At 38.9% G+C, this 26,169-nt stretch overlaps 2 protein-coding genes across 2 annotated transcripts; both read right to left on the bottom strand.

The window, feature by feature from the left end:
* Window positions 1-83: 83 nt before the first annotated feature.
* LOC139954520 (sodium-dependent organic anion transporter-like) lies at window positions 84-13,620 on the bottom strand. The gene is made up of 3 exons (XM_071954362.1): window positions 12,975-13,620; window positions 11,234-11,438; window positions 84-10,718 (listed from the first exon to the last, which is right to left on the bottom strand). Exons 1-3 carry the CDS (start codon window positions 13,361-13,363, stop codon window positions 10,185-10,187), a joined length of 1,128 nt encoding a protein of 375 aa, XP_071810463.1. The 5' UTR covers window positions 13,364-13,620; the 3' UTR covers window positions 84-10,184.
* Window positions 13,621-15,024: 1,404 nt separating this feature from the next.
* Window positions 15,025-25,971, bottom strand: LOC139954519 (kelch domain-containing protein 10-like). The gene is made up of 7 exons (XM_071954361.1): window positions 25,782-25,971; window positions 23,180-23,343; window positions 22,154-22,399; window positions 21,436-21,708; window positions 20,781-20,895; window positions 19,713-19,852; window positions 15,025-19,547 (listed from the first exon to the last, which is right to left on the bottom strand). The coding sequence occupies exons 1-7, from the start codon at window positions 25,969-25,971 to the stop codon at window positions 19,338-19,340; spliced, it is 1,338 nt and encodes a 445-aa protein (XP_071810462.1). The 3' UTR covers window positions 15,025-19,337.
* Window positions 25,972-26,169: the final 198 nt, after the last annotated feature.

Genomic DNA, 26,169 nt, shown 5'->3' with positions numbered 1-26,169 from the left:
GGAGTCAAAATTTTGACCCCCATAAATGGCCGACGTGTTAGTCGACGAGGTAAAAGGAAAACCACGCAATTTTGAGGCATGTTTGTGTGGATCATTGTATTCTACTTTTACAACATCTTTCTACCCATGTGCATTTTATAACAAACGGTTACAAACGCTTTTCAAAGACCAACTCGACCGATCCAAGGCAACGTGTTCCTTTAAGCACAAAAAGTAACAGAGCACAAAATAATGCCTACTGGAGTAATGTTAACAGCCAGTCCCATCTCACATTGGCAATTTGTGATTGGTATCCTGCTTATTTGTGCTAAGTAGAAAATATTCAAGCAATATGTTCTGCTTTAAACAGCTCTATGGAATTGGGCCATGGTGTGTTCACATTCGTTGATCGTTCAACTATGAAAACAAAAAAGCTGAAGTAAAACCCAATAATTACCTATGCCTCATCTGAATTTTAAGAACAGCCAATGTTCTGTTTCCAACCCATTCGCATAGCCGTCATTAGAGAATGGATCACTGCTAAGCATGGATCACTGTATCAGTGTATCTGGCATATCAATTAAACAGTAGATGTCTTTGTGATTTCCCAATCAAAGTAAAATACCAAAATTCCTACAGATTTTGGAAAACAGTAGATGGGATCCTACTCTTGCAAGATTGCTGAAAATCTTTGCAAATTGGTGTTAAAGTCGGAGGCATTTTGAGAAAACTGATTGTGAAATGAATTTCAACCGAAGATTCACATTTGTTCCCAATGTCATGGAGCTGCTTAACCAGAAACTAGCGCTTGACAATTTTCTTCTGAGCAATATTAAGCAGACTACCAGTCAACATGCTGGGAGCATGTTCTGGTAGGCATAAGTTTGTTGTGCTTAGCTGGGTTTTTTCTGCTTAAGCAGCTCTCTGAAATTGAGCCACGAAGGGATGATCATTAGAGATTTGAATGTGCATTCAGTGGCAGAGGAAACATCAAAATGTCATAGCACCTCATTACCTATGTGTACTAAACAAGAAATTGATTTACCAGAAGAAAAAAGGGCAAGGGTACAGTTCCAAATATTTGGATGCTGTCAATCCTGTGACACTCATACAATTTCTGCACATGTGAAACACACTAAACCTTAACTACTATCCCCATCACTTCAACCGTGTATCAAGTACTTACAGTCACTTTCTCCCACCACTCACTGGCCGTGTACTAGCGTAAATTAAAAAACAAAAAAAAAAGCACCAGGACCCGGTTTGTATAGAGCTCAGCTGTGAAACTCAATTTTTTGCTTAGCTCTTTCAAATCCTACTAAGCGAAAATGTGATGGAACAATGATGCTTATTGCTTCGGACTGGTTCCTCACCAATAGTTGCTTGATGATTTGAGAGGAGATGATTTGACGACTAAGCATTGTTTCTTGGCTCTGTAAGATATGGGCCCACTAATGTAAGTAACTTAACACCATTCCAGTTGTGTGCACTTTGTAAAGGGACCCTATTATTGTACAATATAGGCACCACCCGAGTAAACTGTATTATACATAATCTTGTGTAAAGGTGGTCGCGACTCTTAATAAATAAATCTGAGTGTATAAAATATTGGTAAACGATTTTTCGCCTATTTTTAAGAAAAACAAACAAAAAAGAAGTCGTTTTAATACTGAGGAGTGACATTGTTGAAAATAGTGTCGCTGCAGTTTGGTTCTATTATGTGTGTGATTGGGCTTGACTTTATTAACACATGTAGGTTAGTTGCTTGCCAACATATTTATCTGCCAATGTTGACCTAAAAAGTTAAATAAGATACATATATGAGAATGTCTGGTTCAACACAATGTAATACACTTATTCCACTTTCAGCTGTATTACAGTTGAAAATCAGTTCCGACTGTCAATGTGATCTTTCTTCTGTGTGAAGATCATTCACCATAATTCAAAGTAGAATCATTTCAACTCGGGTGTCTATGTGGCATTGGCTCGATTTGTGGGTTTAGTCTGAAATACGTTCAAAGCTAAATATCTTTTGTAGAAAAATTTGTCACTTTTAGTTCACTTGCTGCTCACCCTGGTTGTTGTTAAACTGAAATTGTGAGGGGGGAGGGGTATGTAACTCAAGGGAGTGATTACATAATGTACCCTGCCTACTCTAGCCACTCCATGAGGGTTATTTCGTCAGCAGCAGAGTCAGTTGTTTATTTTCATCTTTCAAAGAGTGTTTACTCCATTGGATAATTAGTAATCTGGTAAACTATCTTCTGAGAATTGCGAATTTGGTATGAGAGAGTCAGGGAACAAAACTGGTTCACACTTGGCGCATACACCATGCCCGATATGACGCAGAAAGTATCCTCCATAATGTTCCTATACTTTAACGCACAGATTCTCTTCCAAGCCTGTGTGCTTTGATTTTGAAAGGGCTAGCACCATGGCATTTTCTCCTTGGTAAAGGGCACCCTGCGAGGACATTACAAATTTCTACTGGAGCATTTCAAGGGCACCAAGGCAATGACCGGGGGTCATGGAGGCAATTGCCTTCAGTGCCTTTGTGAAGTAGAATTCTTAAGATTCCAAACACACAATGGATACACAAAGGAAGGGGGGTCCACCATAACCTTATACTGTTATATCAAGCAACAAATGATGATGCAGAATGTACAAGCGAAACAATTTTTGTGTGCGTCACAATTAGGACACAGACCACAGACTATCCACTGTGTTTGCACAACAAAACTTTGCGTCACTTTCGCGTGAAGTGTGAATTTGTATTAGCTCTGTACTGGATCTCGGTTTCTTTGAAGAGTAATATCTGAAATGTCTGCAGCAGCTGACATGGCTCACTGGGGCTCAATTCCACAGAGCTGCTTAAGCACGAAAAGTAGCGGACCAGACCAGACCAGTAACTTACCAGAATAAGGTTACCAACCAAACTACCATGTCACATGTAAAGTTTGTGACTGGTAACCTGCTTTTTTCTGCTTAGCAGGAGGATGCTTAGCATAATTATGTGCTTTAGCAGCTTTTTTTAATTGGGCCCTGATGATTAAAACAAAAAAATTCAAACAACATTCACTTTCTCATGGTTCAAGTTCAGCTCAAATCATCAAGGATTTGGGTGTAAAATCGCACAAGTTTACCCAGAGTTGTTACACTTAAATTACATCAAGGAGTGGTGAAAGCTTCATGAAGTAAAAACTTTACATTTCAGTTAGCCCCTAACGCTAGCATTAATATAGGGTAGTTCTTATATAAAACTTGGCTAGAAGATTTGCTTCCTTGTTGTGTCAGGTACATGTATTGTGTAAAACCGTTTGTATACAAAGGTAATAAGCATTTTTTGAAGTCTGTAAACTGAAGTAGTGCGAAGTAAAATGGGTTTTAACTATTGTACTTATCTCGCCCCTCCCCTGTATGTAAATATGATCAGCCTAATATGGTGTGAATGGCTACCTAATATGCAAATTTTTGTAGCACTTTTGCCCGATACAGTCTAGCCATTGCCTTTCCATGTGCTGCTATTGAGCATTTTTGCTAGAATGCATCCAGTAAGAGGTGAAGCTTTTTGCTGTTGTAAATATTAACTGTATTATTTAACATGGAAATATTAAAAATGTGCCTGCTTTAATTGTAAGGGTTACGTTTGAGTCAAAGTGAAAATTTAAAAGGAAAAAACCTCTCCTCGGCACTCCAAAAAGAAATTAATAATAATAACCACAGTAACAACTGTACAAGTCCAGTTAAGTGTTCATTTGTTTGTGATTGAATATGTCTACTGTACATTCATTTATATTTTGTTTAATAATCTTCATGAAACCCAGTGATAAACTCGAAGTGTCAGATTACGATAGGGGTACAGCAAACACTGAAACATGGACAGTCCTCTCTGTCATTTGATAGGGTTAATATTTCGTACAATATATCATAGCATGTCGTGGGCGAGCGATCTATCGCATCAATATCAAGTTCTGATGAGTGTGGGTTCGAATCCCAATTTTGGCTGATACTTTTTTGGGGCATGATACATAAGACTACTTCTCATCACCAAGGAGTAAATGGGTACCTGCTAGGTTGATCGTGAATGATAAGTAGGTGGTTTCAGGAGTGAAATATATTAAGCGGGGTAAGGTTAGTGTAAAGGCACTTTGACACATTGTTTACCTGCACCTGATAAATGCCTATAATTATAAAGACACCACAGTTTCAGCAGAGTGCTTTGCCTTAAGATCGCACTGGAGACCCCTAAAATAAAAGCACAGCAGACCAGTGGTATGATGTCACGCACACTAGTCTGTTAGGTGATTAAGAATGTATAATTACCTAACCAAGCTACCACATCTGCTGTCTGAAGGTCAGCATAATTTGTAATGATTACTCAGAGACAGTTAACTATTTCACTCAGAAGGTATCATAGAAACAAAAATCAACATGCATCATACATAATCCAAAAGAATCACAATAGACCGTATCGAACATGACGTCATCATCCAAATACCTGCCCTACAACATGGCGTCTGTAAGCGTGAGTGCGTGTGCCTGAAGTAGAAATCAAACCGGGAGCACCGCATGCTGCTTTGATGTACGTGTTTAGACGTACATAGGGCCTGCCCTACAACGTGGCCACTTTCATAGTAACAAAGTGGTTATTCAATACATTATATAGCAACACGTTATTCCTTTCACTTAATCCTGTTTGTGTTCAGTCATTTTTTTGAAAACTAATCACAGATCCATCTGCTTTCCATGCAAAATGAAAAGTGTTTTTTGGGGGGATGTTAAATTGTTTGTCAACATTTGTTTTTGAATATTGACTTGTGTATCCATCCAGAAATTGAACAATCGCTTACTGTGTATCCTCGTCTGCCTTAGTGATTATTCCAACAAGGGACGGGTTTTATTTTATCATTATAAATCCGCTTAGCAACTTAATGTTAACAGAAAACTGTAAGAAACAAAAAGAATTGTACTAATTTACGAATCAAGTTTAAGCCAAACCAAAAGTAATCACTAACTGTACTTATTTTAATTATACCTGAACAGTTATTTTTGATTTTATCCCAACATTAAAAAGCTTGTAACTTGAAAGGGGAAAACAAATTGATAATGATTTTGGTCGAAGAGGGTTAAAACCAAAGTTATGTGTCTTTGGTGAGCAAGGATTTGTTGGATGATCAGAATTACTTGATCGAAGGGGGTGCTTGATCGAAGAGGCTTCATTTGCAATCCTTGGGTTTTATGTCAACACAAACAGCTGTATGGCTATTATGTTAACAACTGTATTACTATTCTTCCATAAAAATATTTTTATGACTTTATTACACAATGTTATGTAATTACTTGTTCATATAAAACCCATATCACCATTTTCGTTTTGCGAAACTACCCTTATTTCTGATTGTTGAAGAAGAAAAATTGAGTTAGTAATAAAATATTTGTGGTTTATGGCAGCTGGTTTTAACTCTTCAGTATAAAAAGCTTAGCATAGTTGAACAATCCCCTGTGTTTGTCCAGATACTGTGTACTTATATAGTTGAGTAGCGAATCCCGCTAAGTGTTTAAAGCCATGCTAAGCATGAATCTGCCTTTGAGCTGCTGTAGAATCCAACCATTGACTGTGTTGGAATTCAGAAAGTTGTAAAGCAGTTTAATATTGCTTAAATTTCCCCTTGGTGGGAGAATTCATCTGCTGATGTTTATTACTCCAATAAAAAACACCCCCCTCCCCATGACATAACATGTTTGTAGTCTCTTACCTACCTTCAGATTTCTCGAGAACTTGTGTAATTAAAGTGTCAATATTAATCCAGCTCAACTCCTTTTGGCCTTATACATTGTATCACACATAGCATAAGTACTAATGTTAAAAGACATCTAATGAGATGGGATTATTAATAATGGTTCTGTTATATGGGCCGCATATTGTCACTTTACTGGACTATTTTATACATTGTTCTTGCACTAAAAACCTTGTTTAAAGGTAGTCTGATACTAGTAAAGCACACTCCTGTTTATTGTGTAAGTTTTACTCATTTTTGTTGTTGAAACTTTTACCATGGTGTGGTCAAGTTTGGGCTATCTCCTGCGGCACAAACCTGTATGAAGCCAGATTGAAATATACCTGGCTATGACTATGCTAATAGCAATCTCTGCTTCACTGCATATTCGTGTGGTCATCCAGCTGCAGTCGAAGCTGCTAATTCCGAAATAGCCAGAGTCTGTACCATATTTAGCTATTGGCTTCATCGGAATATCGTTGTGTATGCAAGCTGCTAATTCCGAAATAGCCAGAGTCTGTACCATATTTAGCTATTGGCTTCATCGGAATATCGTTGTGTATGCAGTGGTCTAGCCATTAGCTGTAGCCATTGTAAATACTGACATTATTGACATGTCCTTATTGGCTACGGCTTTTGCTAATGGTGTTACTATGGGCACTTGTGATGATCCATCCATAGCTGCTATGGTCTATCCTTACTAAGAACCTTTTTTAATCCACGGCTTTGGATTTGGCTGCAGGCTCCGTTCTCTCGTCTGAAGCTCTGAGCACGTACACAAAGCACATGAATTGTCGAAACGACCGTGGGGCCAAGCTAGCCTGAGCCGAATTTGGAGCCAAAGCCATGGTTTTGAAAAGGGCCAAGTGTCGATTTCACAAAGAGTTAGGACTCGTCTCGAGTTAATCTTAAGGTCTGCATGCTACAGTGCAGGGTTGGGACTCGTCCCAAGTCCTAAGATTAGTCTTAAGTTAGGAAGAGTTCTGTGAAATCAACAGCTGAGGCTTGAAATAATACAGCAAATAGTCTGGTGCTTGGTGTTCATTATGAAGTAGCATTGATGCTGACAGGGAACTTGACCAAGATGGCAATTGTATGATAAGAGTTCATTATTGACCAGCAGAGATTGGGGGATGCCATTATTACTAACCCTCCAAGGTTATGGCTGGATTTACAATAAGCATATACAGTTTGGCTGTGGCTATTGGCTTCAATGTCAATATGTAAATACAGGCAGGCATCTAGCCACATCCACAACAGAGTGTCTTTTGGCTGTTGACTCATGTAAATGCTTAAAAGGGCAAAGTATACCTTTGGTTTTTGGAACCGTTCAATTGTTTAAATCCTACATAAATGTAACTTTATATAATAAAATCTAGCATGTGAAAATTGCATTTCAAAAGGTTGCTTTTTTGAGATATTGCCGAAAATCCGGAGCGAATTTGTCCACCCTGAAGAAAAACTACCCCACACAGGCTGACAGGAATACATAATCTGAGAAGTGTTACTGCAGTAATGCTTCTCAGGTTCAAATTTTGGGGCATAAAAACTGATATCATTTCACATAACCACGTTACTTTGAAGTTTTTCAAAATGTTTTACACTATACACTGCAGGCTTCCAACCAAATGTTGTTATTGACATTAATTTTAAAAGTGATTACCAAACAAACCTACGAGAAAAACATAATTTCTCTATCAAATGTTAAAAGACTTCAGGCTTGAAGTGGTTTATTAGGTATTTGTGCACCAAGGGTGTTTTTTTTTCTTTCTTCACTATTCTCCTGCAACTTCGATGACCAATTGAGTCCAAATGTTCACAGATTGATGAATATGTTGGGATTACACCAAATGAGAATACTGGTCTTTGACAATTACCAAAGGTGTCCAGTGCCTTTAAATGGCAATCTAGTTGTAGCCACAGCCTTGACCCTAGAGTGAAGTTGTGTATACATGCAACAGGCTGAATTGTATATGTTAGTGGTGTTCCTTATAATTAATTCTCACCATGAGATCTGCTTGATCTTTTAATTTCATTCATTTTAAATTTGGTCGTTAATACTTGGTGTGATTATAAATGAGAAGTTTCATAACGCAGGAGGGTTACAGTGAAGGGTTGATGTAGGTTTCAAATTGGTTGGAAGTTGTTATTTAGAAGAGAAAAAAGAAAACTTTTCAGCATTGATTTGGTGAATAATTGCTGGCAATCTGCTTCATAAGAAAACAAATTAGTTTTGGTTCAAATTCAATAATGCTTTGCTTAATGGATATGTTTGATTTGAATAATGAAAGGTTTGGTTGAGAGAAAAAAGTTTAATTCCTCTTGAAGAGAAAAAATCATCAATTCTTCTGTTTGCGAGAAACACTCCACTGTACACAAAGTCACTCCATTCCATAATCAAGGATAAGAGTTTATTATTTTTTTAGTGTTTAAGTTTGCGTTTTTTGCACGTTTTACGTATTAACAAAACAAATTTCATACTGGCTGCACATCAGAACGAGAACACAGTTGAGATGATCTTTCGTTTTTTCCATTCTGTTTTTACAGTTTTAAAATTTTATTTTGACTTTCTGACAAAGGTACACGTTTGCTTACATTTCTGCACTGTTCCGCAGAGTGAGGGGCAAGCTCTACCAACCTCATATTAGGTTGTATCCAATTTGTCGGTAACACCTACTGCTACGGCTGTTGCTTAGGGTGTTGTTAAGTAAATACTGTACTTCAAATGCATGATGATCAGAAATTAAGTCATAGCCATGGCCGTCAATTTGGACCAAAACTTGCTGCTAAGCACAGATTGTATTGCTTAGCAGAAACAAGTTACCAGCCATAATTTACTTTATGTTTGCATTATTGTTGCTGGTGCCCCACTCAATTTTTTACTTAGCAAAGAAAATTGTCAAGCAGTATTTTCTGCTTTAACAGCTTTATGAAATTTTCAAGCATGAGGTTCAAGGACAGATAGTCTGGTACCTTTGTACAAAATGATCCTTACACCAATCATTGTCAAAGTGTAATTGGGCAACCTGACCAAGAGGAAAACATCTTGGTTATGGCTGGTCTAAATTTAGAGCTGTGTGCGAAATGAATAAATGTTCCATTAATAATTAGTAATGGTCCATCTGATTGGCTACTTTTTGTATGTAAGCAGTTCTATGAAATTGAGCCCAGAACGACTGTTGGTTTTGTCAGTAGTAGAGTTTCATAAAGTTGCTAAGAAAATTTGATGTGAACATTTTGTCGCTTAAGTAGAAATATTCAGGGAACACAGTCACAACCCTGGTCACAGTCAACAGAAATTGTTTGGTGGAATTGTGGCTGGCAGGTTCCGTCAGCCTAAACTGGGAAGTATCAAATCTCATAATCGCCCACTGGAATGAATTTGGTTGTATTTCTCATTTTGTATCTGACACTATGAAAGTTGCACAACATTTGGTTTTTATTTTAAAGCTGTAACAATCGACCTCATTTCTTGTATTATTTTAAAGTTGTTACAAACATCGAATTGCACTTTTCTCTTTTCTTTTTGGTTAAATATCCTATGATATATAGCAGCCTTACTCCACGTTAACCCTTTTTTTTGTTACTAATAAGTTATTATGTACTTGTATATTGCAATATATTGATAAATTTGTTAATGGTTATATGATAATTGTAAAAAAAGTAATAATATTAATTGGTATTGGTGCCCAGAAAGAGCAAACAAAACATGTCAATCTGATACTACGTATTAATAATTAATAAGTTTTTAAAAATCATTAAAAAAAAAACTCATTCGTGTGTTATGCTCTGTGCATAACAAACCATCTACTTGAAATAAGTTGTCTACAATGCGACCGAGAGAAGAGTTGATTGTAAATCGCTGTTCTTTCCCGACACATCTTGGTCAATTTGCATACTGGTAAAAACAAAATGCATGTGTTGGGTTCTATGTTATAATAAGCCAAAACCGACAGGTTAAAACAGTGCACAAGTCAAATATAAAACAGCTGTCTCAGCTATACAACACGTGGTGTGTGCTGTTTGTCTTATTTGTATGGTGTTAATACAGAATTGGCCCTCATTACACGATTAATAAACGTGGCGTCATATATAGCGCGCATATCCGTCACTCAGTGACGCTCAAGGCGCTTTAACATGCAGTATTTTCCTGCAAGGTATGTGGGACTATGTTTGAATTATGAGACCTTAACCTTTTTACAATAGCACTATGTAATGGTTTACACAGTGCTGTGGCGCAATATGCTGACAATCGAACCAGGGTGAACCCCCTTCTCTTTTCAAAAGCCGTGGTGCCCTGTGCAGGCATTTGCTGTGGTGGCCTCCGCAAGGCATAAGTGCCCCTTATCAGAGTAAAATTGCTGTGCCCCTTTGAGAGCTAAGCTCAAGGCCTGACACCCCCTTTACCCCAGCAATGTTCACTGGGTTCTATTTGTGAAATGTTTCTTTCCCTCTACTGCTCATTGTCTGCAGATTCAAATTAGCCATTACCACAGCTGCCCAATCGGGTGCCCCTTGCTCAGATACCACAGCACCATTTCCAGTTAACTCGGGTAAGTCGAGCTCGGCTCTGGGCATCCTCCCGACTGCCTCGGAGTTCGTCTTATGTAGTAAATAATAAAAAAGCACTACCAGCACTCCGTAGAGTTCGATGACCGGAGTATTTAAGGCGAGGCCGGCCGAGACTTCCTCCTTTTTGTCGAAATTATGAAACGCCGTTCCGATGATGACCAGAGCAAGCGGGACGTTATGCAGTAATACCTCCACACCGATTGTACGGCGTTTTCGTATGCTCTGACGGAACAGCCAGGCGAGCAAGTTGGCCAAGCCCCACCCCATAAGGGGCAGTAGGAGTGTTAACAGGACCATGTTGAAGGTTATCTCAGACATGTGGCTGGCGTTGGCTATAATTTGCATAATGCAGTTGAGGTTGAAACTCAGCAAACCAATCACCATACAGATCTGTAATGACATCATGAAGTTCATTTGAATATTGTTTCATTAAATGCTTATAGGCCATTCGTTCTAAACTGTATCTTCTAAACCCGTTCCAACCCCAATTTGTCTAAGAGAACTCTGCGGTTTTTAACAAAAGTAATTCACACCGTATGGCCTCTTATATTGCTGCATGACTTCATATTTGAAGGTAGAGGAGTAAGGACTCTCCCATATCCCCCACCAGTCCATGGTAACTCAACACCAAAGTATTTGGACTTGTAATAGATGTTAAATTTGCGTCGGGGGGGATAAAGAATATTCATTTTGTTTTTATACCCTTACACCCCCTAATTTCCTTATAGGGTGCCTTCACAAGGAGAAAATGCCTTGGTGCCCTTGTCTTTTCAAAAAACAAAGCATACAGGCCTGAGCTTTGCTAAATGACATAAATGTCACTTACAATTCAAACATGTTTCTTTTCAACTTGGTCACAATAAAATATAAAAAAACATTACAGCATTGCTGCTTTTTGTACATACCATTTTAAGAACTTTTGCGATCTTCTTCATTTTGAGGTTGATGAAGTATCCGATGATAGGTGGCACCACATGGAGAAATAATGAAGACGCCATGGGCCACAGAGCAACGTGTAATGTTTTATGTGTCCAGCTCCTTGAGTAGATATGAACCATAGCTGGTGTGAATCCGACTGACACTGCACTGCAGACTACTGTCAAGCAAAGACTGTGAAGAAATAAACATGAAATAGAAATTTCAAACAAAAGAATTTTTTTTGAAGAAGAATTACATTTCTGTGTGGATATTACCTCCACATAAAAATGTACAATTGAATTTGTTTACCTTCCACATGGTCCCACATCAAATATAGACTGACCATCGATTTGACAAAAATTTCCCCAACTTTAATTAAAAGATTCAACATAGGACGAGTTAAGTTCCGTATCTATATACAATAGGACAAATTGAACCCATCCTAAGTTAGGACTCAAAAGTCACTTGTCTTAACGAATCCTGGGGCCTTTCTCAAACCACGGCTTGGGCTCCGGCTCAGGCTTAGGCTCCGCGTGCTGTGCACGCAGCTTGCATTTAACCTGCATTGTGGAGCAGCGCGTATTGCACGGATATCAGCACGCGGAGCCTGAGCCGGAGCCCAAGCCGTGGTTTGAGAAAGGCCCCTAGCCTGGAATCAGACACAGTCCACATAGGCCGTGGCCTTCGTTGCCCCTGGTCTTGGCCCTTCAGAAAGTTTCCCTTTGACTGTAAGATCTTGCAATGGAAGTGCTCTTTGCAAAATGAAAATGGCCTTGCCCTTCTTTCAACATGTTCAGAGATAAAATTCCAGGGGTCCTAACTTAAGGCTAATACTAAAGTTAGGATGAGTAATTCGTCTTAACTCAAGATAAGAAATCCACCCCAGGCCTGATAGACGGGTCTACTTTGCCGTTATTTGAATAAATAAGGTTTGAACTAGGACAAGAAAGTTTGTTAATTTCACCTGGAATTGTTTGATATATGCGCAAATACCGCATGCATTGAGTTTTTTTGTTGGTGTGTTGGTTGTCTGTGGACAAGTAATGATGTAGTGTGACGCGATCATGTAGGTACTCTTTGAGTTGCTCTGCCCTTGGTATATCAGACATGGGGAACAGTATGGAAACATAATTGGTGTATAGTTGCCCTATATGTGTGGAGGTTCTTCCACACACATTAGTGCATTCTTAAAAATTGTTTAATGTAATTTTGTATATGGTATTTTTTGTGTTAATGCGCCCACGACGGGCTAGTGTTGGAGAGAGTGCAATATAAATTCAACAAATTATTATTGTTATTGGCCACGTGCATGTACAGCCTTAACTTCATGCTTCATTGGATTTATAAGTCTATGCATCTGATTGGATGAAAGCGTTATGCTTCTATTCACTGCTGTCCCCAGTTCAAGGCTCTACATACAAATGGCTGACCGTGTTAGGGGCGAATAATTGAAAGTACTAGTGCTCGGGTTCCAACAGATGTTTTAATAGGGCAGGACATAAACGCCAAAATGACCTAATGAAACCTACTGGAAAATGTTTGGTATACCGGTCCCAAGTACCATTAAATGGCCACTGCCGGACATTTTCAGTGGTGGGGTGTGCCTGCCAGACACGCCCAAATGGCCCCGCCCCTGTATTGAGCTAGATCAGCCTTTGACTAAACCTGATGCTCTATTTAAAAAAACAAGAAGAAACAAAATTGATCCTCTTTATATTTTTGACCTACCTTAAGCAGACGTCACCGTCTATGTAGTACGTCACCATACTAGTCAAAGCACTCCCTGGACACGAGGCAATAAGAGCCAGTCCAATACTGGATGAAGCTGGAAGGGCCACTACATGGCTGACTAGATAAGTCAATGCTGGGTAGATCAGGAACTGGGATAAACACCCGGCTAGCGTCCCGCCGAGGGTGTTCCATTGTCGTTTGAGATCAATGGGATCCAGAGTGCACCCCATAGCTAGGTTGATGGTGAGAGTTGTCAGGAACATAAGAATAGTGTCGGAGATGTACACATTAAAACCTATGTTGCCGCTTTCATATTGGTTTGTCGTATTTGGCAAACCTGTTGTTGTCACATCATCCATTGTAAGATATTGGGTGACCATGTCCATTTGTAGTACAAGTTGTAATTCACCCAAAGTAGTGCGCAGTGTTTGCTTTGTACAAGCTGTTATAGTAACGCAAACATTTCATTCTACAGTTAAATATGATTCCTGCATGTTTACACACGTAGTATTGATTTTGTATGGATATTTCTGTCTACTGCGATGGGCATGAGAGCAAAATTGTCATAAGCTGTCAAACTAGCAAAAGCTACTTAACAAATAATAACAATAATAATAAACAAATGGGCCTGCCCATCTGTTAACTTCACACGTAGCCTAAAAAACACTGACTAGTGGTAAAGTCACCATATAGTACCCAGAATGTATCAAACAACTGTGCCAGAGATAATTGTTATTGGCAACTACCAGGTACCAGTATTTATCGGTTAAATTTCTACCCCGCAGCACACAGTGGAAGCCTAAATTGTATTTCATGTTGGATTTCTTTCTAATTAAGCTAACTACCAGCAACATGAACAATAAAATAATAAAAATGAGTGGCATGAATAATAAAAGTTTATGTCTCAGTAGTTCTATGATGTACTAATAATATCCAGCCATTGTTTGAAACCTACCGAAGTGAACCTTTCCTCTTTTGCATCACTTCTTTCCAAATTCTACCCTTGCATAACGCAAAACACTACACGGACGCTGAGCTCACGTGCACATTTTTAACGCACATACATTGTAGTCCAATCCTCAACTAATACCCAATACCACAATAACAGACTTACACCAGTGTAATTCCTGAGCTGGTGTAGAGCGAACCTCATTGCATTAAAGGTACTGGACACCTTTGGTAATTGTCAAAGGCCAGTATTCTCACGTGGACTCAATTGGTCATCGAAGTTGCAAGAGAATGATGAAAGAAGAAAAAACACCCTTGTTGCAGAAATTAAATTTTGGCCAACCATGAAATATTTTTGTTGGTGTGTTGGTTGTCTTTTGACAAATAATAGTATAGTCTGATGCGATCATGTAGGTACTCTTTGAGTTGCTCTGCCCTTGGTATATCAGACATGGGGAACAGTATGGAAACATAATTGGGGTATAGTTGCCCTATATGTGTGGAGGTTCTTCCACACACATTAGTGCATTCTTAAAAATTGTTTTATGTAATTTTTTATATGACATTTTTACTGTTCTAATAATATCCAGCCATTGTTTGAAACCTATCGAAGTGAACCTTTCCTCTTTTGCATCACTTCTTTCCAAATTCTACCCTTGCATAACGCAAAACTCTACACGGACGCTGAGCTCACGTGCACGTTTTTAACGCACATACATTGTAGAACAGCTATCGCTATCGTCCAATCATTTGCCTTCTGTGACCCCAGTTACATTCCTCAACTAATACCCAATACCACAATAACGGACTTACACCAGTGTAATTCCTGAGCTGGTGTAGAGCAAACATAATTGCAAAGGTACTGGATACCTTTGGTAATTGTCAAAGGCCAGTATTCTTACTTGGACTCAATTGGTCATCGAAGTTGCAAGAGAATGATGAAAGAAAAAAAACACCCTTGTTGCAAAAATAAAATTTTGGCCAACCATGAAATTAGGAGGGGATCAGGCAAAGAAAGTGCCACCAAAGTGCCACCGCTGCAAATATATTCAGGACACCCATGAAGTTAACAACAGAACACTAAAACCAACTTCACAAATAAAGTATTCTTTGTGTTTTATTTCCAGAACAAAAAACAAAAATGCCAAAGTGGCAAGAAATAATACCAGTGCTAATCTTTTTAGCAAGTCTGTATACAGTCAAGAGACACAAACAATGACTAAAATATGCGCAACTAATTTGCTACTTTAATAGATTTTAAATTTGCATCAGGGATAAAGAATATTAATTTTTGGTTTTTTACCCATATACACCAATGTATGTAGCACTGTATACTCAGTACTTTCCCGAGTCCTGTGAAAAAAATCACAGACATTTTTTCTCGGGTGGGATTGGAACCAACGACCTTTGCAATTCTAGAGCAGTGTCAGACCAATTTGCTACTGTTACACATGTACGCACAGATTCAAACTCGGTTCTAAAAGAGTCAGTCCTGCAGAAAATAAAAATAAAAATCGCTGCATGGGTGGAAATTCAACCAACTTGGTCCAGGACGTCACTAACTGATACTCACTGAAAAAGTATCGTAATGAGATAACTTGACACAGGGCACGCTTTTCTTCTTGATTTCATTTTGGTTGTCGACTGTCTGTAGTAAGCTGGAAATCGAACCAAGAATAGACATACACAAAGCTAGCGGGCAATATAGCGTGCTGCCCATGGTAGCTAGGCTGAGAAATAAAATGCGAAGGTCTTGGAACTACCAACTTGAGCATTCTTGAGCAAAGTGTCTTGATTTAACGCAAGACCACACAGCGTGGCCTGGTGACAAGAGGCTAATTTGACTCCTGTATTGAGCAGCAAACAACTTATTTTATTTAATAGTTGCATCTGAGAAAAAACCCATACATTGTTACATACAAGTGTTAACATACAAGTGTTATTATTTTCCAAAAGCAATTAAAAAAAAAAATAGTTTTCTTAGGGGAGGGGGGGGGGGGGTCAGAAGGAATGAGTCCCATTATGATTCATGTCATATCAAGCTAATCCAGCGTAAGTTGTGAACAGCTACCAGGCAGATAATAGCTTCATGTAAAGTGAATTTGCTTTTATAAAACAACACATTTGTTTGCACTCGTGCTTTCTTGCTAGCCTGTAAAATAGGCTTATAGAAGCGCAGAATTATTCAATACCGTAAGTATGCATTGATTTTTGGCTTACAGTAAGCAGTTCCTTGAAAAAGGGCTCTGCAATAACTTTAACCTAAGATAGGATGGATGGTATACCCACAAAATATTGTAGGCTGATACAATTCACAATACAAATACCCCCCCCCCCCCCCTCAAATGCGCTGTTTCGATACAGGGCTTCAAAGATGGCCGACAACAGCCTAAGCCAGCACTGTGTGTTTTGAAAAACCTAAAGTAACCATCTATTTCTAAAGCTGTGTCTGAGTTAGTGGCTGTGGCTGCAGCTGAGGCATAACATGAACAAGTGTTGAAGCATAGGATGCCCATAGCAACACCCCCTTAGCAACAGCTGTAGCCATAGCCACTGATCTAGCTATGCCTAAAATGTGAACTGGATATCAGACTATAGACTGTCTATTCAAAATTGCTGAGAGAATCCGGTGCCAGACATGACATTGGGTGCGTTCGTTTAGCTTCCCTGGGTCTACCCCGGTGTGTGGCGGGTTTTTTTCCAGGACGAACGTGGGTAATTGTATGCACACGTTCGTCCTGGAAAAAAATAACGCCACACACAGGGGTTGACCCGGGGGAGCTAAACGAACGCACCCACTGTGTAAAGACAATAGACACACTGTGACTATACACAGTAGCACCAGGCCAGATACTTCACGGAGGCAATGAAGGCGATTGCCTCAATGCCCCCTGGTCTGACGCTGCCTTGGTGCCCTTGAAATGCTCCAATAGAAATTGACAATTTCCTCAAAGGGTGCCCTCTACCAAGGAGAAAATGCCTTGGTGCCCTTGCCCATTCAAAAACGAAGCATACAGGCCTGCATTACTATTGACACAAATTAAGTAAAAACACACTATCCGACTAAATATTTTGAATCTTACCACCTCGTACATATTAATCATACTTGCGATTGATAATGTATATAATTTGTACAGCATTTCTATAAAAACCTGATATTGTTTGATTTATGGAGCAACTTGCAGAGAGACAATGTTAATATGGACATTAAATTTGAGATTGTAAAACGAAGGATCGAAAATATTTGCTTGCCATTTTAGTCTGGCACTTTCGATACAGATAAACAAAATATCACTGACTCTCAACTATTGAGGAGACATTGTACTAAGAAACACTATGCTAGCTTCAAATAAGGCTCAAACTTAAATTTGAGTGACTTTGTTCTCCTGACGATGACTAGAGCAAGCTAAAAATGTGCTTTAAAAGTGATCCTATAAGATAAAGTAGTAGTCCCAGCCACCCAGGGAGTAGTTAAAAGCGAGAACTGAGAAGTCTCCTGATAAATCGGAAAAATCCACTCCTGGGTAGAATATATAGCAAGACAGTTCTTTAAAGTACAAACTCAAGTACATGTAGATACACATATGGTGTTACCGCAAACCAAATATATATTGATACCTCACCATGCAATGCCTAAAATCATATATTTGTTCTTGTTTTTCACAATAAACTGCAAGTTTCATGTTCCACTGAATGTGAAAAGATTAAACTTTTCTATGAAATCAAATCCTCCTTTAAATTATTAATATACAAAACTCTTAAAGACAAAAATACCCATAGCAATTTGTTTTAGATACAATTTAAATGGTTATATAATACAAATTAATTGTTTCAATTAATATTGAAGAAGAAAAAGAAGAGAAGCTTGTTTTTTAGAATCCATTTTTGCCAACCAAGCCAAGGACAAACAGAAACATAACATGCTGCTGGATTGTAATGGGTCCGGAATTTTGTGTTTCACAAATGTCCAAACCATTTCTTGATAACACAATTTGACCATGCAATGGTTTCAAAGGTCACCAACATGCCATCAAGTTCAGATGCTGAACTTCTTTCTTCAATTAAAATCACAAACGCATCCACTCAAATGCGTCTAGTTGAATTAAAGTTATTTATATGCACTGGACACCTTTGGTAGTTGTTGAAGAGTGCAGTATTCTCACTTGGTGTATCCCTTTGGGTGTGAAAAGCGCTACATAAAAACGGGTTATTATTATTATTAAATTTGTGAAAGTGTTCATCGAAGTTACAAGTGAATAATGAGAAAACAAACCACACTGGTTGCACAAATTTGTGTGCTTTCTTCAGATGCATAGTAAATGATTTCAGGCCTGAGCAGACAGATGATAAGATTAATGTTTCATGTTAACAAAACAAAATGTTGGCGCGTCATTTTCATTTATTTCCTCTCCTTAGTACATTGAATAATTACTTATCTCACTGCAAAGATGAATTATAATCATATTGAACGTACTGTAATTGGAATTACTTATTATTTGTGACCTTGTGGATAAAGAAAGGGGACCAGAGTGTATAATAATCATAAAGTTATATAAGAACTAGAGGGTGCACTGGTGATGCCGCATGCCAGATGGCACCAACATGACAGGACCGCAAGGAGATATGTGCGCCACTTTGTAAGATGAATGTTGTACGCCGTTGAAAATGAAGTAGGCCTACACATCGGTGTGTGTGTGTGTATGATAACGCTGTGCGATGTTTTTGGGGTGTTTCCAACTTACAAAATGGTCGAATGCTGGGCCGCCTAACTAGGCCTGTGCGCCCTGTAGTTCTTATATAGCTCTATGGTCATAATCAAGAGAGGGCGCTGTACTGAAAAGTTGCAGATCTGTTGTGATTTCTATACTCACTAAACCCTTCTTTTTAATCTGCAACTTGAGTTCATAACCCCTGTCCCTTCTTCTACTCTCATTACCGATGTATTTTGACCATGTCATTTGATCACTCAAGCCTGAAGCACACATTCTCACAATACAGAAAGCTATTGTTAAGTCGCCATTGGGGCTCAAGCAGGGCCAGGCGTAGTGCACTGTTGACTAAAGTTGCCATTGGAAGTCTCGCAGAGCAAAGTGCACAGTTGACTTAAGTCGCCATTTGTGCTGAAACAGTTTTGAACTATTTCTGTGTTTTTTATTAATATTCCCTTCTTTGAAACCTAGTGATGATTTCTTCATCCCGAATTTTTCCCGCAATTGCCTACTGTTGGACTCGCATGTCTTGCTTCATGTAAAACATGTATGACTCAGTTACTGTGCAAATTGCAATTTTCTTAATTTTGCCTATAAATCCTTCCAGTGATCGAAATCTATACTTTGAAAATCTGCTGAAAATCTGTTTTCCTGCTGTGGCTTTGGCTTGGTTGTGTGATTTCTAAATCCAAGATTGTTGTTGCTAAGCCGCTCTTGCGAGAAGGTGTCCTGGTATACCCAACTCAAGGAGTTCTCGTTGCGGCATAGAATGAAGGTCTGGGATGAGAGACAGAGTTTTCTCCCAACACATCTTGAGGAGACTTGGTATCTTGAGCCATATTCTGATCAGGGAGTCGGATCTCTCGTCCCCTGTGGGGCTGACGACACCACCGTGGTAGTAAAGGCATCCGGACTGGATAGGAGGGAGGGGAAAATTAAATGAATATTCACAGAACTCTACAACAAATTAAATTAAAAACAGCACAAACAGCTGAAGTTACGGCTATGGCTGCCTCACTGTATCTACTGCAACATATAGCAGTGCAGCCATAAGCCATAACCTCCATTATCGGCTTACCGGTGTGATGGCAGACGAATGGAAGTACACAGGTTTGGGTAATCTGATGTCAAGTTGTGTCCACTGTAACGTGTCTAGATTAATCCTCCAGATGTCATCAAAGATTTTCTTGCCTCCGTAACCACCGGTTATGTAGCCCTCTGTTGAAAGTCAAGACATAAACATATGATAATAACACTAATATTATTTGATCTTATATAGCTTTTTATCACACCCCTAGGGGCATATCAAAGCCCTCAGTATTTTTTCCTGCAAGGTATATGGAGCCCTGTTTTGAAGTACGAGACCTATTCCTTTGAAGCACCATGAATGGTTAACAAGGTGCTGTGGGGCAATATGCTGCCAATCAAATCGGGAACACCGGGGCGAACACCTTCTCTTTACGATAAGTGCACTGGGTTCTTTTACATGCATTACACGACACAGGACCTATGGCTCTATGTCCCATCCTAGGTCCCAGCAACAATGGTTATGCGTTTTGTTAAGGACACAAGTGTCACGACTGGAACTCGAACCCACACTATGCTGATCAGAAACACCAGAGCTTGTGTCAGGTATTCTTACACGCTCGACCTAGACATGCCAGAAAACAGAAATACCACACCGACTGTAAACACTCTAACTAAGTCTGAGACAAGAATCCAAATTTCAGGAGGAATGTTGAAATGATTGCCTTTCTACCTTTTGGTAAACCCTTGGGGTTTAGGTTTCACAGAGCTTTTTGTAATAGTGTCCTAAGCACTAGAGAAGTAGACTGGGCACCAGTCTAAACAATGTAAACTTTATGTTGTTTGGTTGTGACCTATTTCTGCTTAGCAAATACATACTGTGCTAAGCATTTAAAAAAATGTTTAACAGGCTTTATGAAACTGTGCCCTGGGGTTGATTTCACAAAGAACTTAGGACTAATCTTAACTTAGGACTAGTCCTTGGAGATATTAAAAACTTAAGGGTAGTCCTATACTAGGACGAGTAACTCGCTACTCGTCCTAACTCAAGACTAGTCAGAACTCTTTGGACATCCACCCCTGGGTATTCAAATGGACTCCTTCCACTGTATCGTCTTACCATTATTTAACTGAGCACAGCCGTGACAGCGTCTGCTTTCTGGGTAGCCATGTTGGGGGTCTTCAATCGAAACCATAAGTTGCCATTCTCTTGTCTCCAAGTCAAACACATGAATCTGTTTGGAGAGTCAGGAGTTAGTGCATATTTCTACTCGGGGTGTATTTGAAAATATTGCTGTACACTTTTCTGCAGCCGACTTTATTAACCTGGGACTGACAAGTTAATTTAAAGTTTCAGCTTTACATGACAGTAGTTATGTTACAACCTTTTTGTTAATTCGTGAGGAGTTTCAGATTTTAGCACACAATAAAAGTAGTTCCGGCCGGCTGTCCCCAAAACTACTGATAATAATAGTAACAATAATAATAGTGGCTTTTAATATATCATGCATTCTGTCACTTAGTGACGCTCAAGGCACTTCGCTTGAATAATGAGACCTACTCCTTGTTACTCAGCACCATGTAATGGTTTGCAAAGGTGCTGTGGCGCAATATGCTGCCAATCAAACCAGGAACACAGGGGTGAACCCTTTCACTTTTCGATAAGTGCACTGAGTTCTTTAATGTGTGTTACACAACACACGGGACCAGTGGCTTTACGTCCCATTCAAAGTACTGTGATAATACTATAGTTAGGTTATGGTCACTTGACTTACTTTATCCAATGGGTACGCTTGTACTGAAGTGCCCCCACCTATGATATATAACCTCTTCCCATTGGTCAGGATTTCATGTCGGTATCTAGGCATCGGGACTTGACCTATTGACCCCATGTTGTTACTTGTGACCTTCTCCGTCAGGCATTCCTCCCAGCTGAAGAGTCTGTCCCAGTCGCCCGTTTTTAGATGACAGCGGTGGACATCGGAATTGTAGTCCCATCCCGTCGTGCCGCCGTAGACGTATAAGTGTTCATCTATCACAACCATGGCCTATTGAAAATAAATAATATATTATGTACATATTGAGTATAAATTAATGTGTAAATATCATTCAAAAGGCTAAATCGTCTTTACCTGCAACTGAGAAGCCGTATTACAAACATATCCTACTCTTGGTAACTTTTTCCAAGAGTAGTGCAGTAGTTCCAAGGGTAAGGGGCACGCTATGAGGAATATAGGAATATAGGAACTTTGCAAAGGACACCGCAACAAAAGCACAGGGCACCATAGCAATTGCTGTATGTATATGTACTGTGTAGAAACAATTTACAGGCTTGCCATACTTGCATAGTTTATTCACCACTCAAAACCACAGCGTATGATATCAAATGAATGGTCAGACAGTAGAAAGGTTTTAAGCAAGGTTTACCTTTCCTTTGGATGTTAAAAACAAGTAGGACAATAATTTTGTGACAAGCTTAAAATAGTCTGGCACCTGTCCGTATCCTGGAACTGGTTCCATGACGCTTTCTTGTGACATGATCGACCTCCATTTTTTAGTCTTTAAGTTCAGGAACCAGACATCATTGCTGGTGGTCGGGCCAAATGGGAAACCGGTGCCGCCGAATATCATGATGTGGTTACTGCAGAGTACCATTGACATGGACGCCAGCTGCATCGGCATGCGTCCCCTTGTCTGTAACCTGGACCACATGTTGGTATCAAAGTTATATCTCCATATCTGAAAGAAGAAAAAAATTGGAATGGTGGAAATGTTGTGGACACTTTGTTTGTAAAAATAGAATGTGTAAGACTTATACAAGTATTTAACTGTTTGAAGCAGTTAATTAAAAATTAACCACTTTTGTTTATTTAAAATTATAAAAACTTGATTGAACTGCTACTGGATCTATGTTAGGGCACAAGCTTTTGTTTTTTAACACTGCAGTTCCTCAGATCATGCTCACAAGTTTCGTGTGTTTAAACAGCGTAAAATGAACCACGTCTTCCCAAATTATCCAAGTATGAGACTTGTACAGGTTAGTCTATTATGCAATGTTTAGTATTTGGCAGTGTTGTAGTCAAATCGATTTGGTCAAGCCCGAGTCCATGTCTCGAAACACTTGGGTCAAGACCAAGTCCCAGTTTTTAGTCATTTGAGTTGAGTCCGAGTCACCTAGTCTAGATCACTTTGGTCAAGTCCGAGTCACTGAGTCCGAGTCTCCCCCTAGGGTCAACAAGTCAGAGTCCAAGTCTTGAGTCACTAGGGTTGAGTCAGAGTCTCGAATCACTAAGGTCGAATCTGAGTCAGAGTCTTAAGTCACATGGGTCCAAGTCATTTGTATTTAGCAGATCGACTGGCATTGTTACCATCTCAGGTATCCATTTTTATCCCTGGGTGAAGAGAAGCAATTGTTGCTCTTGAATGGACCACAAGTGTCATTTACATGTCAACTTCTATATAATTATGCCTTTTTCATGCCCCATTAAAGAGAGAATGTTCTTAACAAAAGTTTCTTACTTCCTGAAAAAGAGGAAAAAGCATTTCTTCATTTCGACCAAAGTAGTCCTGCAGCGTTTCCAGATCAGGGTTGTAGCCTCCAAAAATATAGAGATTATTTTCATCTGCTACTGCTGCATGGCCACTACGTGCGCAGGGTTTATATGGTTTTCTCCAATCTAAAACTGAATGGCAAAACAAATTGTACAACACCAAAACCAAAATGCATATTTTCATCAATCTTTTACTCGGCAGAACAATCAGATTTAACTTACTCAACAAGATTTATTTTTTTAGTTTACAGGGAAAAGAACAAACATGTTCTTTATGAAAGTTTCTTGCTTCCTGAAAGAGAGGAAAAAAGCATTTTAGTTCACCAGGAGCCATTAAGCAAACATGATAATGACACAGTTAGCTCTTAAGGAGAAATTACATCATTTATAACTGCTGGGGCCGGTTTCACAAAGATCTAAGATTGATCGTAACTGCAAATCAATCGTAGTTGCTAAGTAAAGTGTGATGTCACAATACAAATCACTGTAGTAATACTGAAAATTTGCCTTGCGATGAACTTTATTGCTTTGTGAAATTGGCCTCAGTATTTTTTTTCGAGAAACAGTTGAATGGTTGGGTAGGATTTAAATTGAAATTGACCTGGGCCCAATTTAATGGCTCTGCTTACCGCCAAATTCTGCGCTTACGATCACGTTTCCCGCTTACTTGCAAGCACCACATTTCTGGCTAGCCTTGTAAGCTTAACTGCCTAGTAACAGGGAGTACCCATGCGCAGAAGCCAAAATTCGCTGCTAACCCGTGAAATACGCTTCCCAGAAGCAGAACTTCAGAAGCTGCTTATGATAAGCAGAGCCATGAAATTGGGCCCTTCTCACATTTGTCAGTCAGGGCTTGGAATTTATACTAGATTATTTCAGTATTAGGCAGTAAACTCATGATGATTGGACAAGTCTGACAGTCTTGGGTTTTCAACTTATTATACCTCACTAAGTATCTTGAACAAAACAAAAAAATAAGTTCAAATGTTGATTTTCCGTCTGATAAAAATCTTTTAATAAGAAAAATTGTAAAAAAATCATCTTTCCAGTTTTCCCCCCATTTTGATTTGTTGTCTTGTAAAACAAGTTTTGGTCTAGTAAAACTTTTGACCTTCAAGTCCTGCAGTCATTTGTACTTTCAGAATCAATATATTAAGTAGTTTTATTCTTATAAGTTGCACATTAATTTCTATTAAGACTGAGGACTGCTTTATTATTTAAATAGGATCAGACATCCTACTAAGTGCACAACAATCATCCAATTCAATTCAATTCAATTACAAAATCTTTATCCTTTTTACAGGCAATCACATTAGTTGGCCAGCTCCATATGAAAACAATAACCCTAATATTCTCCTGAAAGGTTGCAGACCATCCGAGGATTACCACAACTATGTGGCATACCATTAAAAATGAGCAACCAACAGTTTTTGTGATGAGTCATCATGTGATGGATTTCAGTAGAAAAAGAAACTACTGGAACAATGAATGAGTAAAGTAGCATACACCTTACAGAACATTCCCATGCCATAGTGATTGAGTGCGACAACAATTACAATACATCACGGGTAAAATTGCACAACACAATTCTTGGGAAATGATGAAAAGGACATTGCACAATGACAAGAAATTTACTTTGGTTCATTTTCACTATAGTGGTGCTTTGCGACTCCTAGAACTATGAGGTTCGTTCCTCTATCGTCTCCGTAATAATACTAAAGGAGATGATAGCGGAACGAACCTTACAGTTCTAGAAGAGTGCTTTGCTTGCTACCCCAAAAAAGACACTAACGCCTCCCCCTAAGTAAAAATTTTATTGACAATATTAATTATCTACCTCCATCCATGATTGATATAAATAACATCATTTGATTTAGATAGGTTACCTTTATTTATCATGTTAAATGTAATAAAATAGGTCTACAAAATTGGAATTGTTATCAACGCTGTACTACTGTAGCAATAACGTGTTTCAGTTGGTGTTGCATCTATCTATTTCTACCTCCACAATCCATGGTTATGATTGCACGTGATGGGGGAAATCCCAACTCCCGTCCCCTCGACTCCCCGATTCCGAAAAACCCCCCAATTTGAATAATTTTAAAAGGATAACTTTCCGTATGGCGCCACCACTTTTTCACTCATTTTTACAAAAAGTGATATCTCATTGAGGTAAATTAGATACTAAATTATTTCATATCGAGTGAAAAAGTGGTGGCGCCATACGGAAACTTTTCCTTTTAAAAAGTTGGGATTTCCGTTCAACCGTGCATGCTATAGCGTATAGCGCTAGCTTCCTTGAGAGTTTCTGTTATTTGTGGCTCGTGCGCGGGGGCGGATGTGTACACGTATTCACGGGAATTCGTGTACAAATCCTCCCATAAAAACGTTTCGATCAAATCAAAGGTTATGAATGAACCCCGCACTCTGTGTCAGCATCGCGCCCGTGCGGAATATAGGGCGCCGACCGCATTTCTCCGTATGTAACGTACGTTAACAACTAACTAAAGACCAAACATACCTATCAACTGAAGCTCATCATACAATTACAAACTCACTTAAAACATTACCTATTTTGTGATGTTTTCTTGGTGAGATACCAACAAATTTTCCTATATTAATATCTTCACGTTTTGGTTGAGGAGTTTCATCACGTTCAACTTGAAAAGGGTACATCTTTCCCGACAAAAACGTCGTTGGAGTAGCCATTCTTCTCAATTTCCACCATAAAACTTGATTAGTCGTCGTCTTGTTAATCATCCACCATAGAGGGCGCTGTTTAAATGGTCCACTAATTTTTGAAAACACACCTTGCTTTTATTCTCTCATAAAATAGGATAGGTACAGTGCAAAGTGCACATTGAGTAATATCATGGAGGTGGTAATACTTAAAAGTCCACAGCTTTTTTTATTAAAAGGAAAATTAACCATTCACTCTTGAATTTTGATTTTTTTGTG

This window comes from Asterias amurensis, chromosome 2 (assembly GCF_032118995.1).
Source record: "Asterias amurensis chromosome 2, ASM3211899v1".
Taxonomy (NCBI): domain Eukaryota; kingdom Metazoa; phylum Echinodermata; class Asteroidea; order Forcipulatida; family Asteriidae; genus Asterias; species Asterias amurensis.
This window is presented reverse-complemented; position numbering and strand designations above follow the sequence as displayed.

Excerpts from the sequence above, each read along its gene's own strand:
- LOC139954519 (XM_071954361.1), bottom strand. The coding sequence starts at position 25,971 with ATGATTAACAAGACGACGACTAATCAAGTTTTATGGTGGAAATTGAGA. Across the intron at positions 22,400-23,179 it reads TTTTTCCTCTTTTTCAGGAA|ATATGGAGATATAACTTTGA; the intron begins GTAAGAAACTTT and ends TTCTTCTTTCAG. Across the intron at positions 19,853-20,780 it reads CTGTGCTCAGTTAAATAATG|AGGGCTACATAACCGGTGGT; the intron begins GTAAGACGATAC and ends GACTTTCAACAG.
- LOC139954520 (XM_071954362.1), bottom strand. The coding sequence starts at position 13,363 with ATGGACATGGTCACCCAATATCTTACAATGGATGATGTGACAACAACA. Across the intron at positions 11,439-12,974 it reads GACGGTGACGTCTGCTTAAG|TCTTTGCTTGACAGTAGTCT; the intron begins GTAGGTCAAAAA and ends ATTTCTTCACAG. Across the intron at positions 10,719-11,233 it reads TCGCAAAAGTTCTTAAAATG|ATCTGTATGGTGATTGGTTT; the intron begins GTATGTACAAAA and ends ATGTCATTACAG.